Below are 22,357 nucleotides of genomic sequence, written 5' to 3'. Positions count from 1 at the left end.
TTATTTGTCATTGTAACAAGAAAAAAAATTCTTCACTATTCTTTGTCATTGTGACAAGAAAAAATAAAAAATTCTTCACTGTTATTTGTCATTGTGACAAGAAAAAATAAAAAAATTCTTCACTGTTATTCGTCATTGTAACAAGAAAAAAAATTCTTCATTGTTATTTGTCATTGTAACAAGAAAAAAAATTCTTCGCTATCATTTGTCATTGTGACAAGAATAAAAATTCTTCACTGTTATTTGTCATTGTAACAAGAAAAAAAATTCTTCACTATTATTTGTCATTGTGACAAGAAAAAAATAAAAAATTCTTCACTGTTATTTGTCATTGTGACAAGAAAAAAAAAATTCTTCTCTGTTATTTGTCATTGTGACAAGAAAAAATAAAAAAATTCTTCACTGTTATTTGTCATTGTGACAAGAAAAATAAAAAATTCTTCGCTATTATTTGTCATTGTGACAAGAAAAATAAAAAATTCTTCGCTATTATTTGTCATTGTGACAAGAAAAAATAAAAAATTCTTCACTACTATTTGTCATTGTGACAAGAAAAAAAATTCTTCACTGTTATTTGTCATTGTGACAAGAAAAAATAAAAAATTCTTCACTGTTATTTGTCATTGTGACAAGAAAAAAAATTCTTCACTGTTATTTGTTATTGTGACAAGAAAAAAATTCTTCACTGTTATTTGTCATTGTGACAAGAAAAATAAAAAATTCTTCACTGTTATTTGTTATTGTGACAAGAAAAAAAATTCTTCACTGTTATTTGTCATTGTGACAAGAAAAAAATTCTTCACTATTATTTGTCCTTGTGACAAAAAAAATAAAAAATTCTTCACTATTATTTGTCATTGTGACAAGAAAAAAATTCTTCACTGTTATTTGTTATTGTGACAAGAAAAAAAATTCTTCACTATTATTTGTCATTGTGACAAGAAAAAAATTCTTCACTGTTATTTGTTATTGTGACAAGGAAAAAAAAATTCTTCGCTATTATTTGTCAACAAAAAAATATATATTTTACTATTCTTGAGTTAAACTCTGCTCTCGTGGGGAGACAAGAAAATAGAAACATTATTAGTCTACTTGAGACTCCACGTGTTTAAAAAGCTGTGATTCTCCGGCGAGACTGCTTTATGAATTGTTTCTCGCTCTTTGAGAAAAGAAGAAGAAACAGGATTCACGTTTGATTTAAAATGAATAAGAGTTAATCCTGAAATGGAGAATTTTAAGACATTGAAGGGTGTAAGGGCTCTCGAAGTTGCCCGTGAAGTCTTAAAGAATGATATTACACTTAACATCGAAATGCTGGAACAGTGTGAAGGACTAAGAAGAAGGACCTTCCAGAAAGAGGAAGATATTATCAAGGAGATGCTAGTTGAAGTCTGTTCCTTGAATGAAAAAATTAAAGCGATATGCATCAAAGCAGAGTTTGATTTGAAAAATTGTCGTTTCGTTGACGAACAGAAGAAAGAAACTGAATTTCGAACTAATGTTAATGATCGTCTTGCCGACATCGAAGACACAGTTGATGAACTCAACACATCGGAGAAATCTGAAGTTGGCTCTGTACCTCTGTTATCGATGCCCAAGTTACAATGTGTAACCTTCAGTGGAATTAATCCATCCAAATTCAAATTCAAGAATTTTATTTCACAATTCAAAAACTGTACAGACTTTGTTAAATCCGGTAAGTCTAAATTAGCTTTATTAAAGGTTATTTAAGCGATTATGCTTTACAATTGGTTTCTCATCTAACATTGGAAGATGAAAATTTTAATGTTACTGTCGATTTACTGACAAAGGAATTTTTAGATATCCCCTTTATTATTAACGAAATTTTTAAGCAGATAATTTTTGCATCCCCTCAATATGACCCTGAATTTGTGTCTGTGAAACAATACCTTGCAGAAGTGAGAGCAGATTTGTCTGAACTGAAAACGTCATATCAGATCGATTTTTTTTTTTAGAATAAGTTCTCTGGGTTTTTGTTGATCAGTCACATTATGTTTGAAAAGTTACCTGTGGTCTTGAGAAGGGAAATTAGTCACAGAGTGGGTATGAATTACTCGTCTTTGACTCAAATATTTAACAATTATAATGAAGCTGTTCATGCTCTGTCGAGGAATAAAAAATATTTGCGATCAGTAGAAACTAATTCTAAAGGCGATGGAACACATGTTAAAAATCATGAAAAGGGGAAAGGAGATGCTGCCTTACAGAATTTTTTTACTAATTATGCCGGTACATACTGCAAAATTTGCTCAGTACATGGCCACTCCATGTTGAAGTGCAGCAAATTCTCTACTTATAAAGCAAGAGTTGAGTGGTGTAAACAGTTGAAATTGTGTATCAGATGTTCTAGTTATAAATACAAAAGCGAAGATTGCCCTGGGCACCAGAACAATTCTCTCTCCTGCAAACTGTGTCGATCTAAGGCACATATTACACCTTTATGTGATAGTCCCAAAAAAGTAATTTCACTATTTTCCCATGTTGATGTACACATACACATGTACACATACACATGTACGCACACATATGCGCACACGTACGCACACATGGATAACGTCACTTCCCTTTAAAGGAAATCCACACATGTGCAAAAGTCCACCGGAAACAACTACAAAAGCAAGAGACCTGAACTGTTTCCCCCTTTTCGATTCGGCCCCCAACCTGGGCGGTCAACGGACCAATTGCTCCCTTTCGGGGCGTGCGTCCGCGTGCGTCACGTCCCCTGCTACTATGTGTGGGGCAAAAGCCTACTGACAGTATGTACACCTTACACACTTTCCCTCTCCATGGCCTGGATTGACTTTCTCACTCTCTCTCTCTACAACAATAAACTTTCCTTCTCACCAGTTAACAGCGAGTGACGCACGCCAAACTAAATATGTACTGTACCCTTTTCTTTCATTTGTTTCTTCATGAAATAAATTCTAGTTCGTTTATTTCAATAAACGTGTTGTTCGTTCCTTTCTCAATTCAATTCATTTTTCCTATTTTGTACGACTGAGGGATATATATGATATATCCACCAGTCCCCTACAAATTGGTGACACCCTAACGTGAGATGAACACGCATTTCCTTCTATACCACCAGTCTGCTACAATAGCTTCAAGAAGTCTATTGAATTCAAAAACAACTCATATTTTGTGGATTTACCCTGGCATAGAGATAAAATCAATTCTGTGCCTTCTAACTACCAAGTCATTCTGAAGGTACTTGACAGAACTATGCTTTCCTTGAAAAAGAAAAAAATTGGCTGAGGCTTATACTGATATTTTTCGTCAACAAGAGACTGAAGGAATTATCGAGAGAATTGAAGTTGCCCCACAGGATTTTCACAAATATATATGGAGACCCCCATAGACCAGTTTTCAAATTTGATCCACAGATAACTACCAAAATAAGACCTGTTTTTAATTGTTCTTTAAAGGCTGGAGGTGGTTATTCTCTTAATGAGGCATGTTACTCAGGTGTTAATATGTTAAGTAATATGCTTGAACTTTTATTCGTCACTGATAAATATGTTCTGCTAGGTGACATAAGAAAAGCTTTTCTTATGATCAGACTCGTCTGATGAAGATAAAAATAGATTTTGTTTTTTGTGAACGAAGAAAACGAATTGATTTGTTATCGTTATTGCACATTGATATTTGGCTTCAATGCAAGTCCTTTTATATTGAATTATGTCCTGCAGCATCACGTGAGTTACTTTCCAAATAACACATGTACTAAGATGTTGAAAAGTCGATTTTATGTTGACAACCTATGTATGACAAGCAATTCTTCAGGGGAGATAATCAGCCTTTATAAAAATGCAGTGCCTCGACTGCAAAAGCGAAATTTCCAACTGAGGTCGGTAATTCCAATTATAGAGTCCTACGAGAAATCATGATTGAGGATGGTAGAATTGTGCAACATGACTGTGAGTATGAAAAGGTTCTTGAGTATAAATACATACCACCCTGAATCAGAAACTATCAGCATCTCTGACACTTCAGTTCTGGAAAATATACTCTCTAAAAGGGATATTTTGGCACAGACAGCAAAAATATTTGATCCTTTATCACTCTGTGCTTCTGTAACAGTTAAAGCGAAAATCCTTCTCAGAAAATTATGGTTGCTCAAATTGAGTTGGGATCAAAAGGTACCAACAGACATAATGGCAATCTGGTCAAATTTAGCTGAGGATCTCTCTGGTTTGAGGAATCTGTCCTTCTCACGACAGGCTATAGACAGTGATGGTCTACTGAAGTTGCATATTTTCTGTGATGCTTCACCACAGGCATATGGGTTTGTTATTTACAGGGTGCAAAATGGGAAATCCCATATAATATGTTCTAAAGTGAAAGTAGCACCAATGAAAGCAAAAACTTTGCCAATGATGGAGTTGATTGCTGTATACATTGCATTCAAAGCATTGATCATGTTGCTGAGAACATGCTCTAATATTAAAGTTGAGAACATTATTGTTTCTGTGGTTGCGCAATTCGTTTTGTCATGGCTTCTCTCAGACAATGGAAAGATAAAAAGCCTATATACCAGGAATAGAATAAGAGACATTCATGAAGAGAATTTTACTAAAGAATTTGGAGTGGACATTCAATACAAATATGTCCCCTCTGCGGAAAACCTGGCGGATCTGCTTTCTCGTGGTGTCAGCCTGGAAAAATTTAAAGAGAAATTGGGCTACTGGACTTATAGACCTACATGGCTAGTTCAGGAACCAGAGAATTGGCCTATAAGTACCTTGAGCTGCCTGAGTCCGGAAAATGTGAAAAATGTTTTTGATAGTACAATAGGTGGAACTATTTGTAAACTACTAATTCTTTTTGACAGGTTCTCGAGTTTTGACAAGTTATGCCATGCTACTGCCTTCGTATTCAAATTTGTGAATAAATGTAAATGAGTGAAGAAACAGTCTAATCCAAAACAGGCTGCTAAAATTTACTTGATTAAAATGATGCAATCGCAAGCCTTTGATGTCGAGATTGCTTATCTGAAGGACTCCCTTGATAAGAAGATTCCCTCGCTGGTTAAGAATCTTAACATCTTTCTCGACTCCGACGGGATCTTAAGAGTGGATGGCAGAGTTGCCAATTCAAGATATGACTATAATTTGGTCTTTCCAATTTTGATTGCCAAGCAACATCCACTAACGAAATTAGTAATTTTGGATAGCCATCATCGGTGCAGACATTTGGACATAGGCACGACAATAACAAAATTAAGGTTGTCTGGATATTGGCTTCCCCAAGCAAGGAAGTCAGTGAAGTCTGTAATCTCGAGCTGCTATACCTGTAAAAAATTCAACAGCTTGGCTTTTAAATACCCCAAGTTAACAAATCTGCCGAAACACAGAGTTAGGCTAATAAATCCCTTTCAACATACCGGTATTGATTACACGCGTCACATCTGGGTACAAAGAAAAGGAAAGTCTACAAAATGTATGAATGTGAGAGCTATTCACATTGAGCTTGTACCGGATATGAGCACTCAAGCTTTCATTCTCGCATTAATTTGTTTTTCTAATTTTTATGGAGTACCCACTCATATATACAGTGATAATGCATGTTCCTTTAATGCTGCTTTAGGTGGCGATGTAATTAAACATCACATCAACAACAATGAATTCAATAATGCATTTACCAGCTCTGCACATAAAAATACCTCTTTACTCCCCTTGGATTGGTAGTACTTGGGAGAGAATGATCAGGGTAATAAAATCATGCTTGTTTAAAACATTAGGTCGATCCAAAATCGGTTATTTTAAACTCTTAACCCTTCTATCAGACGTCCAAAGGGCAGTGAATTCCAGGCCTCTGATCTACAGATGTTCTACTGATGTTAAATTACTCCCTTTAACACCCAACTGCTTTATTCATCCTAACATAAACTCTGAACTTTCCTTTCAAGTTGACAACCCCAGTTTAGTTGAAACAGAACTAGTCGCAAGATCTCTACTTGTAAGTACCTTGGAAAACAGAGAAGAATTGAATAAATGATGTGATTCTTATAAAGAATTCTGCCAAGCCTAAGCCTTTCTGGAAACTGGGCAGAGTTATTGACCTGTTTAGTGGGAGCGATGGCAAAGTTCCTTCTGCTCGAATAAAAAGAGGCGATGGTGCAGTGGAAACACATAGCCTCAATCATTTGGTTCCATTGGAGTTGTCTTTAACTCATAACTATTTTCCTGACACTCGAGCTGAAGAGGAATCCGATGAAGGCGCACCCTCTTCTATTGAAATTTGTAAGAATCGTAACATGGGACCAGCAGATGCTTCAGAAGAATTTGTTACTTACAAATCTAAGAGAATCAAGAAACCAACGTCTAATTCGGAATATCTGTATTATTAAAAAAAAAAATTCTGTATTAAAATCTGTGTATACATTCTTGTAATCAGGCCATAATAATGCTTGAGACATAAATCAAAAATTATTTTTTATTAAAAACTATATATACATTCTTGTAATCGGGCCATAATATTGCCTGAAACTTTATTTAAACAAGCTATTTGCTCTTATTAAGCATTTACGTTTAAATATTAAGTCCTAAAGGGACATGCAACGAATTCATTCATCGCATTTTTGTTGTTATTGGGAGAATATAAAAAAAACTTGTTACCTCCCTTTTCGTCTTCTCATTTCCTTTCCTTACACTAAATAAGGCACTGTCTCATTGGCCAAAGGTGCCACTCATCGACCAATCACGGCAACCTATTTATTAAACAGGACTAGAGATTCCCTTTAAACTCCCTCTTTCGTTCAAACCTCTGTGGAGGAAAGACTTATTATTCCATCTTTCTTCTTTCTGAACTTGAATGGGGCCATCAAACTGAAGACGTTAAAATAAGAACTTTTTGGATTTCTTAAAACGCCGCAAATGCAATTGTTTTGCAACCTGCTTATTTTATATTTGTATTTATTTGAAGTTAAATACGCTTTTATTGTTCTCCGACTTGTATATTTGTGTTTCTTTTTCATCTGAGTCCTAAGTGTTTGGACGAAACACAACAGAATACAGCTTTGTACAGAGAATGGGACAGTGTTTGCTATGGCAAACTGTTTGCATGTAACCGCTTAAAAATTCAACTTATAAGTTGAACTTTTAAAAATAATAAACGTGTTTTTTCATACGTAATTTTCTGTTTCTTGGTTAGATAAATGTATAAAGATTCTTGTAAAAATAAATATTAACTTTTATTCATTAGGAAGAATATTTTCCAGTACGCCACACAGAGATTTATCAAAAAAGTCATTTTGTTTTAGAAGCAAGACATCGACTTCAGCTCTGTTGTTTAAAAATAATAAACATGGTTTTTCATATGTAATTTTATGTTCATTCGCTAGATAAAAATGTGAAAATAAGGTTTTTCTGTCAAAATTTGTTTTTATGACAGAATTAAATTTGGTGCGTACTTTTGGCGTACTTTTGGCGTAAATTTTAGCAGACCAAACTGGAGGATTGAAAGCTGGCATGCTGGTCCTCAAAAACAATTATCCGATGACTGGCATGCAAAATAAGAAAACAGTGTAGGGGGAGAATAGTTAAGAAAGCCCGTCCCATGTCAAGAATGAGTTTCTACATAATAACGTACTATTTAGAAAAGCATTCTTAACATTAGGAGGGATTTCTGTTAACTATTCTGTACCTTCCCTTTTCTACTACTACAACAACAACTATTAATACTACTACTACTACTACTACTACTACTACTACTACAGCTAATATAATAATAATAATAATAATAATAATAATAATAATATCAACAGCAGCAAATATATTAATCCCTTTAATTAAATCACTTCCTCAAAATGGGATTCTACATTTTTAAATAATTATGTGGTGAAAAGAAAAAAACAATTATCTAAAAATTTTGCATAGGAAAACTGTTTTGCATATAAAATTAATGTAAAATGATACTCATTTCCGGCCTATTCTTGCTTAATCGCTCAAAAATCGAAAATTAAACAAAATACTAGTACATCATAACATTTTCGATCGCCTGTTTATGTGTTTCTACCAGTGTTTGTTTAATTTGCAATTTTGAGCGGTTATCAATGACCCTTCTGCTGGCGTTATTGGGCAGCCACTTTTTTAAAAATTCTAACTCAAAGAGGAAATACTAAGTTTGTTTTGGACCACAAACACACTTTAAAAGAAGTTTAAACACAAATAAATTTATTCAAGTATGTAGAAGAGTCTTGCCTTTAGTAATATTTATTTGTTGCATATTTGTTTATCATTTTTCTTTTTTCTTTTTCTGTTAATTACAGCAATAAATGTCCAAATCATATTCTTCTTTTTGGGGTACGTGTATAAGTTTAAATGTAGATATAATTTCCTTTTTAATTAAGAAAATCTTCAGAATATTTTCTCTTTATGTATCTTATCCAAGATTTTGATAAACTCATCAGAGATTTTCATCTATATTTTTCACTTGCATCCAAAGAGAAGTGCCTTAAAACTTTAATTATTTCAGAAGAAGCCGATGACAGACACCACTAATGTACAGCTGGCACCAATGAAATTTAAAAACTATTTAAAACCTTTTAATAATCAAGTGAACTCCCTCGAATGGGGGCAAAAAGATATTTAACGAATAGATGCAAAAAGTTGACAAAAGGGAATAGACAAGTTATCTCTCGATAAATGACTAATAAATAAAACAAATTAAACTCTCTGAATCAATGTTAAATCTGTAAATGAGATTTATAACCCATTCTGTGTCCCTTCTCAGTTTTATATTGTAAATGAACAACTTCTACTAAAAACACAATGTGTGCTTGTTTCATTTTTTTATTGTCAAAAAACAAAATTAAAAGAATTGGTTTGGAATTGGAAAGTAGGCTATACATTTTCCGATTCCAATACTGATTCTGATACCCCAAAAAGTTCCGATTTTTCCGATTCCCGATTCCGATTCTGATTAATCGTCCCAACACTAATGACCAGAAGATGATTACAAACTCTCAAGCTAGATAGAGTTGAAAATGTATATCCAAGAGGAGATAACTCTGATCTAATAAGAACAACATTATCCTTTTCAGGATATTTTCCCTTTCAGTCTGCTATGCTGTCCTTCAACTGGACTGTGACAAAAACCGCTTAATATCATTATTGGAGAAATGAGCTAACAGAGCACTCAACACAGACATTCTATTCGATGATTGTGACTGAACCAAATTTTTATCGTAATTGTACCTGCGATGCCAAATAAATTGGCTATTTTTATATTAAAAGAAAATCTCGTTTGTTATTTTTCTTTGCTCATTGCTATGCTGTTTTTTACTTCTAAAATTTGTAAGACCGATCTCCATACTCGGTCTCTGGACTATCGCTCCTCCTCCTCCTCTTTCAGTAATGAAATCTCCTCTTACTATTACTCCTTTTTCAATGTTTCTTTATTCATTACATTGTTCTCCTTTTCTCTTGCCCTTGCCTTTTCTTTTTCAATTTTTATTTTTTATCTTTTGGATTTTTTATCTCTTCCTCTCCTTTCTCTTTTTAACTCTGCGTAGTTTTTCTTTGTCCATTTCCATGTTGTTTCTTGTCTAAAAATTGTAAAACTGACCTCCATACTCGGTTTCTACATAATCACACCACTTCTTACTCTGTTGCAAACTCCTCCACATACTCCTCCTTCAACAACAAAAGCTTCTATTACTACTCCTCTTCCAATGTTTCTTTATCCTAGTATCATTCTATTTTCCATTGCACTTTTCATTTCGATTTTTCTTTTTTTTCATTTTGGTGTTCTTTTTCTCTCTCTCTTTTCTTGAATCAGCTTGGCTAAGTAAATATTGGTAGGACGTGTATAAAACTATCACAACAAAATAAACAAGAAAAGGAATTTCAGTGGGAGGTCTTAAGTCATTTGCCTGGCAAATTACAAAGGTGAGATATAGTAAAGGACAAGTCTAGAATTGATAAAAAAAAGTTTTTTAAATAATACAAAAAAAAAAAAAATACACATCATTATTTGTCCTTGACTTTCAGGCTAGAAGCAGGTTGTAGCTGCACTTGAACTTTCTCTGTCTTTAGTCGGTTAAGGAGGGATCTTTCTAGACTGGGGTATTTTTAAAAATTTTTGTTCCAATTAAGAGTGTTTCTCTTTGGAAACTTGAATTTTTCCCACATTAAAAACCGACCATCTATCTAACTCTGCCCTTGTGGTGAGTCAAGCAAATAAGGATATACAATACTTAAGATGTGTCAATTCATTTAATGATGCTATTTTAAACTTAAGTTTGATAAGTTAAATAAATATCTATTGATAGATCACTATTGACCAAACTCCAACCTGTGTTCCATCACTGCAATGTTGCATCTCTGTGCTTGTTTTACAAGTACTTTAATGGAATGTGCTTTGATAAACTCATAGCATTTGTGTCCCCTCAAAGTAAATCATCCCAACTAATCTGACATGTATAAAAATTCCGCCCCTTCATTTTTGAGATCCATAGATATCTGAAAGCCTTCTACTCCCTCAGACTGCAGGTTTTGGAATTCTCTCTGTTTCCTGCTTCTCTGACTGTATTAACATGCAAAAGTTTAAATGTAATGTGAACAAACATCTCGCTTCTCAACTTCCCACAGTCCCATTAGATACGATCCCAAATAGTAGTTCCTTCTGTCCAAGTGACAATATGTCTTGTTTGGGAGTGAAAAAAAAAATAGTATTTTTCAAGACTTTCCCAAATTTTGCAGATACATTTTGGTCTGTTATCGTGAATTGGTGCACTAAATTTCAGTGTGAGAGAACAAAAATATGTTCTCCTAAATACTCTATAAGGTATAAAAAAAAAAATGAACGATTTTCATTTTTTCACCCCAAAAAAGGCACAGTGCCACTTGGATGTAATGGGTTACTATTGTAATGTTGTACACCTTTTTTAATGGTGTCCAATAATCTTCTGTAATGTAGTCATTATATGTCAACACTCGGAACTCACACATTGTATACAGACAGTTGCAAGGAAACAAAGACAAGGAAAGAACTCAACTCACATTTTTTCAGTTGAAACAACAGACATTTATTTACAGGTATTTCCAGAATAAAGCCTTGTCCCTTGTTCAAAAGTCTTCTTATGCTTCAATGTGCTTAACAAGACTCTGCCGTGTCGAATGTGTGGTACTCTGTCTTTGTACAGTCATGTTTAGGACATGTCTTTCTCTGTTGCTCTCGGGATGTATGTGTAACATGTTTATTTCTCACCTTCTCAGCCAAGTTTTTCTTTTTTTTATAATCTTTTTCTTTCCTTCTTCCTCGCTGTGACGTAACCTTGCACACAGTTCGGTCATTTGCATACATTAGCTGTTGCTGCTATACGTGTATCCCTGCTCTGTTACAGTCTGTTCACTTGAACTTCTGCATGTCAGTACAGTTAGAGAAGCAGGAACTTGGAAGGGAATTCCAAAGTTTGGCAGTTCAAAGGAAGAAACTATTATAGTAGAAGATTTCCTGGTTCTACAGTGTAGGGTTGGGATTTTGCTGCTTGTATTTATGTTGAAGAGGTATAAGTATTCGGAGTCTGTCAGAGCACATTTCATTGAAGTATTTGTAAAATAGGCACAGGGATGCAACATTGTGGCAATGGGACAGAGGTTGGAGTTTGATTGATAGTGCAGCACCTATTAGGTTGGTGACTCTTTTTTTTGGACCCTGTCTAGGAGTGAGAGGCTACTAGAATTCGGATGGTGCTGTTATCTTGTCATTGTGTACACATTTCATCTGTGCATATGTAGCACCAAAGTTTACCCTTTGCTGTCCAAAATCAAAATGCTTAAACTTGTTTCTACACATATTGTCTATGCATACACTAGCCTGCATTAATAAAAACGAATATATTTTGGACCAACGAAAGGTTTTTCTGAATGGTAGAAAGTATAATTATTCAGGCTAGTGCATGCGTAGACAATGTGCACAGAAACGAATTTAAGCATTTTGATTTTGAACACCAAAGGGTAAATTTCTGTGCTACACATAAATGTCACAGATTGTAGGGTGGATGACGTAAATAAAAGGGAACTGAAGCGATTAGAGGAATGGAATGATGTAAATTATTGAGAGAGAAGAGAGAGTATCTATTAGGACATCAGAAGACAGTTTCATGAATATTTGAAATTTACAAATATATTTGAAATTTACAAATATTCATGAAACTCTTTTGTGATATCATAATAGACTCTCTCTCTCTCTCTCTCTCTCTCTCTCTCTCTCTCTCTCTCTCTCTCTCTCTCTCTTTCTTTCTCTCTTTTACTTTATAAAGCTTGTAGAAACATGATAAACAATGCCATGTATTTAACTAGTGGAACCTATATTCCGAAATTGCACAGGAAAATTAAAGAAATCAATAGCATTACTATCTAAATATGTTCTCCATATCTAAATTCTCATTCATCAATTCAATTATCTTACACGTCTTGCACACAAACTAGTTATCACCCTTCAATCTACAGGTAAATTAACTGCACATCTTGTACAGGGTGGAACGATAAAATTGTCACCCTAGAAAAGACAACATGATTCCATTTCCGTTTGATGAAAACTGGTTTTCTTTTTTCGTTACAGACCATCTACTAGTTTCTGGCCACAGTTATTGTCTTTAGTGTGGTTTCAAGTGAAGGCCACATCATGCCACCTCACATCTTTGAAGTCGGTTTGAAAGTCAACACCAAAGCGTACCTGGATGTGCGGAAGAGTGTGGTGATTCCCTAGTGCAACCAGATTGCTGCTAGTAGACTTTGGGTGTGACAGTAGGATTTGCCATCGGCCCACAAGTCCAAAGAGAACTAGGCTTAGTTTCAGAAGGAGTGCTATGACTTTGTACTCTTCTCTCACTGATCCTCCTCTTCCCTTGACTTGAACCCACTGGACTACTTCGTTTGGTCATACTTCAAAAACATCACCAACATGACCTCCCATAACATCAAAGCCACCAGATCAGGCTGTCTGAAGATATTGGCTTCCTGACTTAAAAGCACCAAATTTTGTTCATTTCTCTTTGCAAAACTGAATCATGTTTTGTAAAGCCAAAAACAAAAAGAATTTTTTTCATTTGCATCCTTGAGGAAAGTGTTTGACCGGCTCTTACAGGCCAACCTCACTTTCCACTTATTAAAAAGCAGGTTCAGAAAGGCTGAGGTAACCTATTTGGGGCATACTATTGGATACGGAAAGATATCTCCTATCAATGCTAAGATCCAAAGCATCTTAGACCTCCCAGTACCAAGTAATGTTAGAAGTCTGAGACAATTCCTTAGTATGGCAGGCTACTATCGAAAATTTTGCTGGAACATTTCTGACATTGCATCACCCCTCACTCAGCTGTTGTCTATAATGTCCAAATTTGCTGTGACCCCCTCTTGCCAAAAATCTTTCAAACAGATCAGATCGCTGCTATGCTCAGGTCCTGTGCTAAGGGCTCCTGACTTTCAAAAACCTTTCCACTTAGCTGTTGATGCCAGTGACCATGGTATCGGTTCAGACCTACTTCAAAACAATTCAACGAGCATTGAGCACCCTGTCAGTTACTTCTTTCAAGAATTCAACACATGTCAGAAAAACTACTCGACTATAGAGAAAGAAACTTTAGCCCTCATCCTTAGCTTGCTACACTTCGACGTATATGTGTCATCGTCACGGCATCCACTATTATATACACTGACCATAACCCTCTTACCTATCTACATAAAATGTGTAAAAACAGAAGGCAGTTAAGTTGGAGTTTGTTCCTACAGGAATACAACCTTGATATCCGACATATTCAAGGCACTGACAACATATGTGCTAATGCTTTATCTCGCATCTGATACGACCAAAGAGGATTCCTTTAAGTGGTAGAAACATAGGTTAGAAATAGAATAAGTAGAGTATTGAACCTATATCCAGCATTCCGAAAAAAAGGATGAAAACCGATCTTTTTCATTTTTTTTTTTTTTTTTGCAGGGAGGTGTCCCATATGAGTAGAGCAAGTGTTACATGATAAGGGCTGCTCCCTTTTCATGTAAGTATAAAAATAGAGAGATTTAGTTAAAATGAAAATGAAATAGAATAGACGAAATTCGAACCTCGTAAATTAGGTTTAGAAATAGATTACGAGAGAGAATTAGAAAATGGAATGTAAAACAAACGATTATTTAGCTTAGAGATAAAATAGTTTCAAGAAAAGAATGTGCGTTGACAAGTCTGTTATGAAAATTTGGAGCCGTAGCGACCTGACCACCCAGCAAGGGTGAGTTTAAAAAAAAAGAAAAAACTTCGGTTACCACGGAAAAATAAAAAAAATGAAACACAACATTTTAAAAGGGTCCAAGATAATTAAAAAATAAATAAATAAATAATACCACGGAAAAAAAACATCACACGATCACAGAAATGCGAACAAAAAGAAAAAAAAAATTTTGAACACGCATGCACACAGAAAACTAAAGTTTACAAGAAAATATTAAAAAAGAAAAAAAAGGCCGATATGCCGTAATGAATGATAAAAGAGATACGGTCAGTTCAAAAAAACTACCCACGAATATTTCATTCATAAATAAAATAAAAACACGGTCGCACACAAATAGAAAATGTGTGTCATTCATAAAAATGTGTGTTAACGTCTGAATTGTTTAGAGAAACTGTCAATCATAATAACAATTTAGTGTCAAAAGTCGAAAGTACATTTAAAATTCTCGAGTATTAAAAGGAAGAATGAAGAAATAAATAAATAAAATACACTATAGAAAAAAGAAAGATGCAGAAATAAAAATCAAATTTATGCATTGTATATAATTTTCGGCTTTTTAGTGTGTTTTAATTGTTCTGATCTTTGAAAAAGGGACAATTTTTTGTTTTGTGGCAACGAACTTTGGAAATGTATAATGTAACGAATTTTTATTATTTTTTTTTGTTTTTTGTTGCAAAATGTTTACATGTATTAAGGTATTTTCTTTTGAAAATGTGTTTTAAACAATATTGTAAATTTATACTTAATGTAAATGTTATTGATTTTCACAGCAAGAATTCAAAGTTATCAGTAAATATACATTAGATTTAAACAGTCTAGGAGAAAATAAAACTAGTTAAGACGTATGGTTGGCTTACAGATTCAGTTAGAATTTTAGAAGGGGGACAAGAATTAATATTACGTAAACGGGTATTTAGAGAGTTTTTAGATGTGATAAGCCGTAAGAAAGATGTTGTTTTTTTTTAGCATTTGGTTTTTGTTTGTTTTTTTTAGAGATCCTATAATTTTTTTCCAAGAAAAGTGACTTGGTAGGGATTGATAAGCACAAGATGTGCCCCTATTCGAAAAATTTGGGAACCTGGTTAATTAAGTGCTTAAAATAAGCTGGTTGCACGTAACGACTCCAAGCAAGTGGTAAGACTTGGCTTAATTAATAAACAGGCGTTGGAAAGAATACGAAAATTCTTAAGGGGACCAGTAAACCGATGATAGGTAGTCCCGAGGCAATCACATATAGCTTAATGAAGTAAGAGACAGGCAAAAATATGCCGTAGATTACATAAGAAAGATATAACCTTGTATTTTTTTAGAGACGCATGAATGTGGGATATATCTGCTGGATCTTGGAAGCTCTGGTGAGAGAAAAGAAAAATCACAAAAAATCGGGCAATTAGATAGAATTTAGGCGCAATTAAGGTGTTGTGGCGCAAAAGGTGTTAGTTAGGGGTGATATTTCTAAATCCTCGTCGAAGTTTCAAGAATTTAAGCAAGGAAAATCCGAGTGAATCCGTATGAGAGAAAAAAAGTATATCTTGATAGTTAAAGCCAACAAAGAAGATTGGTTATGAGCTTTGGTATGTCCCGTATAAGATAGTTATAGAATAAAAAAAACAAAGTCATACTTGATAAGAATAACCATGCAGAAAGAGATGATCAAGACACTTTTGGGACGAAGGGAATAGTCCATTTCGAGGGAGGTGGAAACCTCTAGTCTGCGGCATATGGGTGGCTGGAAAGTAGCTGATGTGAATCATAGGTAAAGACCCTACACCCAAAAAGTAAATGCCAAGAAGATCAGAAAGGTTCTGATCTTATAAAAATATAATAATTGTGAAGTCGGGCGAGGAGGGCTGACTGAAAGAGATTTTTTTTTAGCCTGATCTTTCCTAGCTGTGTGGTTGTGTAAATGTAGAAAAAAAAGTGTACTAAATTTAAAAATGCATACAGTGGAAGGGAGGGATGTTACATGATAAGGGCTGCTCCCTTTTCATGTAAGAAGAAAAATAGAGAGATTTAGTTAAAATGAAAATGAAATAGAATAGACGAAATTCGAACCTCGTAAATTAGATTTAGAAATAGATTACGAGAGAGAATTAGAAAATGGAATGTAAAACAAACGATTGTTTAGCTTAGAGATAAAATAGTTTCAAGAAAAGAATGTGCGTTGACAAGTCTGTTATGAAAAATTCAATTGAGGAATGCAACTATACAAGATAATTTAATAAACATGTTTTTAACATATTAGAAAAATAGATTATTGGGAATATAGGTTAAAATTCCTTTTGTAAACAAAGGAAAAAATTTTGGACACGCATGTCCAGAACACGTGAAAGAAGACACATGTTTTAACATGTGTATGACGTCATGGAAAATGGGAAGTTCTAGATATAGATAAAAAAACTTAGGAGAGGAGGGGGAGAGACGGAGAGAGAGAGTTTGAGGACGACAGACGATAGTCTGCAGTTTTGGGATTCGAATGTCTAGAAGCGAGACGGTCACTTTTGAAACTTAATATGTGAAGCTTTGAATTCTTGATGAGAAAACCACGGCCGGTCGTGAGAAGAAATAAATCCATCATGTGTTTTTATAAACGTCGTCTTTGTGTTGTGATTCTACCAAAAGGTAAAGTGAAAATTGTTATTATGTCTTGTATATCATGTGTTTAAAAATGTCTTGACATATACATCTCATATCTACACTAAGACTGTCTGAACACTGTTTCATCACTCAAAGACCTCATATCAACACTTCTAAGTATGAATGTTTTAATATATATATGAATCTCTTCATAACAGAAACAACGACATTCTGTACAACAACATCCCTCTCTTACAAAACATCTCTTTAAGACACAACAACATCTGTTATATATAGGGGTTTCATTAAGGGAGTGAGAGTCTTATTAGAGTGAGGAGACAGTCTTAGAGAGAGTTTTATTAAGAGGGATGTTGTTGTTGAGAGTCTTATTAAAAGCGCAGTCTTAGAAGAGAGATGTGTTGTAAGAGAGATTGTTCGTTTTATGACGATTCATATATATTAAAATATTCATACTTAGATGTGTTGAAGAAGGAGAAGCTCTTGGAGTGAGGAAACAGTGTTCAGACAGTCTTAGTGTAGATATGTAAGATGTAGAGTTCACATTGTAGATATGAGATGTCGAGACGTGTATGTAAGACATTTTATAACACAGATATATAGACATATAATACAATTTTCATTTTACCTTTTTTTTTAGAATCACAACACAAAGACGATGTCCACAAAAACACATGATGGTTTTATTTCTTCTCACAACCGGCCGTGGTTTTCATCATCAAAAATTCAAAGCTTCATTCTAAGTTTCACAAGTGACCGTCTCGCTTCTAGACGTTCGAATCCTCAGACTCTCTCTGAGTTTCTCCCAGTTTCTCCTTCCTTAACTCTAAAGTTTTTCTAACTATCTCTAGAACTTTCTATTTTCCATGACGTCATACACACGTGTTCTGAACATACATGTCCAAAACTTTTCCTTTTTCTTTTTTACAAAAGGAATTTTAACCTATACTCAGTAACCTATATTTCCAATATGTTAAAAACATGTTTATTAAATTATCTTTAAAATCTTATCTTTTAAATTATATAGCTGCATTCTTTCAATTGAATTTTCATAACAAAATTGACAGTGCACATTCTTTTCGAAAACTATTTTATCTCTATTCTAAACAATCGTTTGTTTTACATTCCTTTCTCTAATTCTCACACGTAATCTATTTCTAAACCTAAATTACGAGGTTCGAATTTCGCCTATGCTATTTCATTTTCATTTTAACTAAATCTCTCTATTTTTATACTTACATGAAAAGGGGACAGCCCTTATCATGTAACACATCTCTCTACAACAAATATCTCTCACAACAACATCCCTCTTAATAAAACTCTCTTTAAGACTCTAAGACTCTCTAAGCATCACTTTTAATAAGACTTAACAATAATAACAATACTAATAAGACCCCTATATGTAACACAAGTTAGAATATTAAAAGCCGTTTAAGAACCTTTTTCAAACAAGCATAGGAAAACGTTTCATCATTTTCATTTTTGGAATGTCAGTGTGTAAGAGGACCCCTCTCCTGAACGAATACCTGGAGGGAATCATTTTATAACGTCTATTTTTAGATCACAGTGTGCAAGAAAATATTTCATCAGATCCACTTTGGTTGGACATTGTAAAATGGTTTTGTGATGGGAGAAGGCAAAAGACCCATCGCTGCTTGCATCGCTGACTATTTTGTTCCGGCAAGCAAAGTTAGTTGACCAGCTGCTGTCATTGAGATCGGTTAGCAGAATTTATGCAAAGGAGAAAGAAAAAGAAAACAGGGATCAGTCGAACAGAAGAATAAGGAAAAAGAAAGGAAATTCCTTATCTGTTGAAAATGACGCCCAGGAATAAAGGCCAGCCATCACAGACTTGGATGTTAAACATTTTCTTGTCATGGCCAAAGTACCCTAAGACTGTACTCCACTAACTCAACCACCAAGACTCATATACTATTTTTTTTCACCGAACTTTAATCTGGATTAACTTCTCCATGTCATGCATCGATTACGTAAGTTAAACTTTCTTTTGCACACTATTTTCCGAGGTTGAATGAAACTGTTTTTCTTCCTCTGTTCGTTTTGCTAGATTTCCCTCTCCTCATTTGAATCTCGCTCTTCTTTCACAAATCATCAGAGATAAGAAAATATTTTAAACTGGAACATAGGAATAAAAATTGAAAAAAAGGAAAGAAAACTGCTTCAAAAGAAGGAGAAACCATAAAAACTCGGAAAATTTATAAGGCACATACTTAGAAGTGAAGTCCGAGGTAATATATCTCCACAATATATACAGATGTTTTCTTAATCGAACCCATAAAACATTCCACTACGCAGTAAAATGTTTTTTTTATGCGGTTAAAGATACATCTTTAAAAATTAATTTCCTCCATCCTAAGAGAGTTACTCTTCAAGTTATATTATAAAAATTAAAAATAATAGAAATTAAAAAAGAATACAAATGTTGATATTTAGTTTATATCTACGCCAGTGATGCCTGCTAATATATATTAGCATAGCACAAGATTGACTAAGAGAGGTTGACTCTTTAAAATTGTTTTATTATAAAACAAATTTATCAATTTAATTTATTTTTGTTATTGTTAATTTTTGGATAACTGTAAAAAATCTACGTCATAGGTTCATATATTTTTGCATTTTATGTTGAAACCATTAATTAAATATTAAAAATGACATACTAAGACTAACGCGATATTTTCTACTTATATATATATATATATATATATATATATATATATATATATATATATATATATATATATATATATATATTATAACATTCCTTCCGATAATGGACTACCCAGGTTGTATCAACTTCTCTTTTCATATAATGTTCTCCATATGATTATCCACAAAAAAACTATTTTCAATAATTGTGCTGAAAAGCAAAATAGCGTCCATTCGCAGCTGAATATTTTGCTAACTGCATTTCATTTCTTCTGGTGATATGAGCCATTATTGAAAATCCATGGATTAAGGAAATTAAAATAACCCCTTCTATATATTCCTTTTGTCAAGCAATAAATTCTTAAATCGAATATATGTCTCCATATGTTGTTTTTTTTTTTTCAGAATTTAAAATTTAACCACGAAACGTATATATATATATATATATATATATATATATATATATATATATATATATATATATATATATATGGGGAAGTTAAAACATAAGGTAGATTCTTTAAGGGGAAACTTATCATAATAATGCAAGGAACAACAAATTGCTTTGGAGCTTATAGAAGATGAAGAATAAAAGAATGACAATAAAATATAAAAATATGTGCTAATGCATATAGATGTAATCGTTTATTACATATGCATCTTATATCAATTAAGGATGTAGCAAACTCTTTATACCTAGGTATTTCAAAGCCTAATGCTTGTCATCAGAAGAGGAGAGAAGAAGCTAAGTAACATATTAGAGATGCCACATCTAGCGATAGCTACATTCGGAGCAAAATAATGGGGCATGAGATGAAGAGAGTAATAAATTTAAACTGTGGAGGGAAAGAGGGAGAAAGGACTACAGTAATTAATACACACATTTTCAATTTGCAATGTTCGTAAATAAGGTCGTTTGCCACCTTTCAGTAAAATAACATAAACAACTGGTTTTAGAGTTCAAACTAGTCTACCTACTGTGATGAAAAGAAATTAATATTCAGAAAGAAGTAGTGTCATATTTAATGTGAATATATATTTGCTTATCTGGGAGCTAAAGTAAACTAGGGCTAAGTTGATTTTTTTTAATATCTTAATCTGAGTATTCTTTGTTTACATTTTACTAATCTTCAAGGTCAGAATAGGTATTTTTTAAAAGAATCTCTAGTGCAGTAAGTGTTTTTATTGCAAAGAACATGTGTAACAATAATAAATAAAAATTCGCTAATTGCAATCAAATATTCATCCAATATATATATATATATATATATATATATATATATATATATATATACACTAGCAGTTCAGCCCGGCTTTGCTCAGGTCCTATGTATTGTTCATAACTTTATGTGCATATGTATATATATTAAAAGGTTTGACTCATGTTCAGGCAACCTACATCTAAAATTACAAATGCTTAGACCCAAAATTGGCGGAGGAGTTTGGTAGAGCCTGCAGAGGTCAACTCTTTCATCGTTGATTTTTTGGCAGCCAAATTTTCGCTCAAAAACCGATTAAAAAGCTTGCTGCGTGTCTGAATACCCTTTATGTAAAATTTCAAATGTTTAAACCAAAAATTGGCTGAGTAATTTGGTAGAGACCGCAGAGATCAAAGTTTGATCCATGTCCAAGGAACCTACATCTAAAATTTCAAGTGTTTAGACCCAAAATTGACGGAGGAGCTTGCTAGAGTTTTCAAAGGTCAAATCGTTGAACTTTAACCTGTTGGCAGCGACATTTTTGGCCCCCCCCCCCAAAAAAAACGATTAAAAAGATTTTTCCAAATTTCAATACCCCTGATATCAAATCTCGAGTCTGTAGACTAAAAATTGACAGAGTAGGTTCCTTGGACACAGATAATATATATATATATATATATATATATATATATATATATATATATATATATATATATATATGTATATATATTATCTGTGTGTGTACCCTTCCCTACCAAATTACTCTGTCAATTTATATATTATAGTCCTTTTAAGAACATTGGTACTATTGTTTGTTCAAGTAAGTAAAACTATTCAGCGATGCAGAAAATTAATTGACTTACTGACAAAATAATTTTCCAACGAAGGACATTTTTTTAAATAGTTTTAAAGGCTTTAAAGAAGCTCCCAAGACTCTGTGTGTGTGTGTGTGTGTGTGTGTGTGTGTGTGTGTGTGTGTGTGTGTGTGTGTGTGTGTGTGTGTGTGTGTGTTGCGACTGTTGCGGATCGTTAAGAGTCTGTGAAACACATCAACTCTGGATTAAGTGAAACAAAGAATATTGAAGAAAATATAAATGGAGCATATAAAGAGGATGGTTGAACGGCAGAATGACCGCCAAGTATTAGACAGAGGTTGTCTCAACACCGAGAGGCATGTGCTCACGGCATTTATAGTGAAAAGGAAGAGTTCGTGTAGTCTGTAAGGTAGGTGCCATAATAAGTCATTAATTTGATCAACTTTTCTTTTTATTTTCACGAGTTATAAGGATAAAATTCCAATAATAGTGGAATTAATTAACTTTGGTATTTTCGATGAGAAGTAAAAACAAAAACTCCGCTCACATGATAAAGTAACAGAGGACGCATTAGAAATACCGTCAATTGATGGAAGCAGCACAAAAACTGACCTATAACATTTCTAATTATCCTGAGTGGACAGAAGACTATCAAAGGTCGTTTATTGGTGACGAGGTCAACAAGATATAAAAGACAAAGTCACTAGCTGCAAAGGAAAACAATAATCAATTGTGGTGATGCCCTATTTACCTGGTGTCCGTCTTCGTTTATATAGCATTTTTCAGCGATCCAGCATATTTACTAACTCAAACGTCAAACGACTTCCGGT

General features: G+C 33.7%; 1 protein-coding gene across 1 annotated transcript; it reads left to right on the top strand.

Annotated features, from left to right (window-relative positions):
* The first annotated feature begins 3,932 nt into the window (after positions 1-3,932).
* Positions 3,933-4,922, top strand: LOC145303556 (uncharacterized). The gene has a single exon (XM_080145066.1). It carries the CDS (start codon positions 3,933-3,935, stop codon positions 4,920-4,922), a length of 990 nt encoding a protein of 329 aa, XP_080001192.1.
* The last annotated feature ends 17,435 nt before the right edge of the window (positions 4,923-22,357 follow it).

The sequence above is a fragment of the Euprymna scolopes genome, chromosome 2 (assembly GCF_053919585.1).
Source record: "Euprymna scolopes isolate OS-2025 chromosome 2, ASM5391958v1, whole genome shotgun sequence".
Taxonomy (NCBI): Eukaryota; Metazoa; Mollusca; class Cephalopoda; order Sepiida; family Sepiolidae; genus Euprymna; species Euprymna scolopes.
The sequence above is the reverse complement of the archived record's forward strand: the minus strand, read 5'-3'. Positions and strand labels throughout refer to the sequence as shown.

Excerpts from the sequence above, each read along its gene's own strand:
- LOC145303556 (XM_080145066.1), top strand. The coding sequence starts at position 3,933 with ATGACTGTGAGTATGAAAAGGTTCTTGAGTATAAATACATACCACCCT.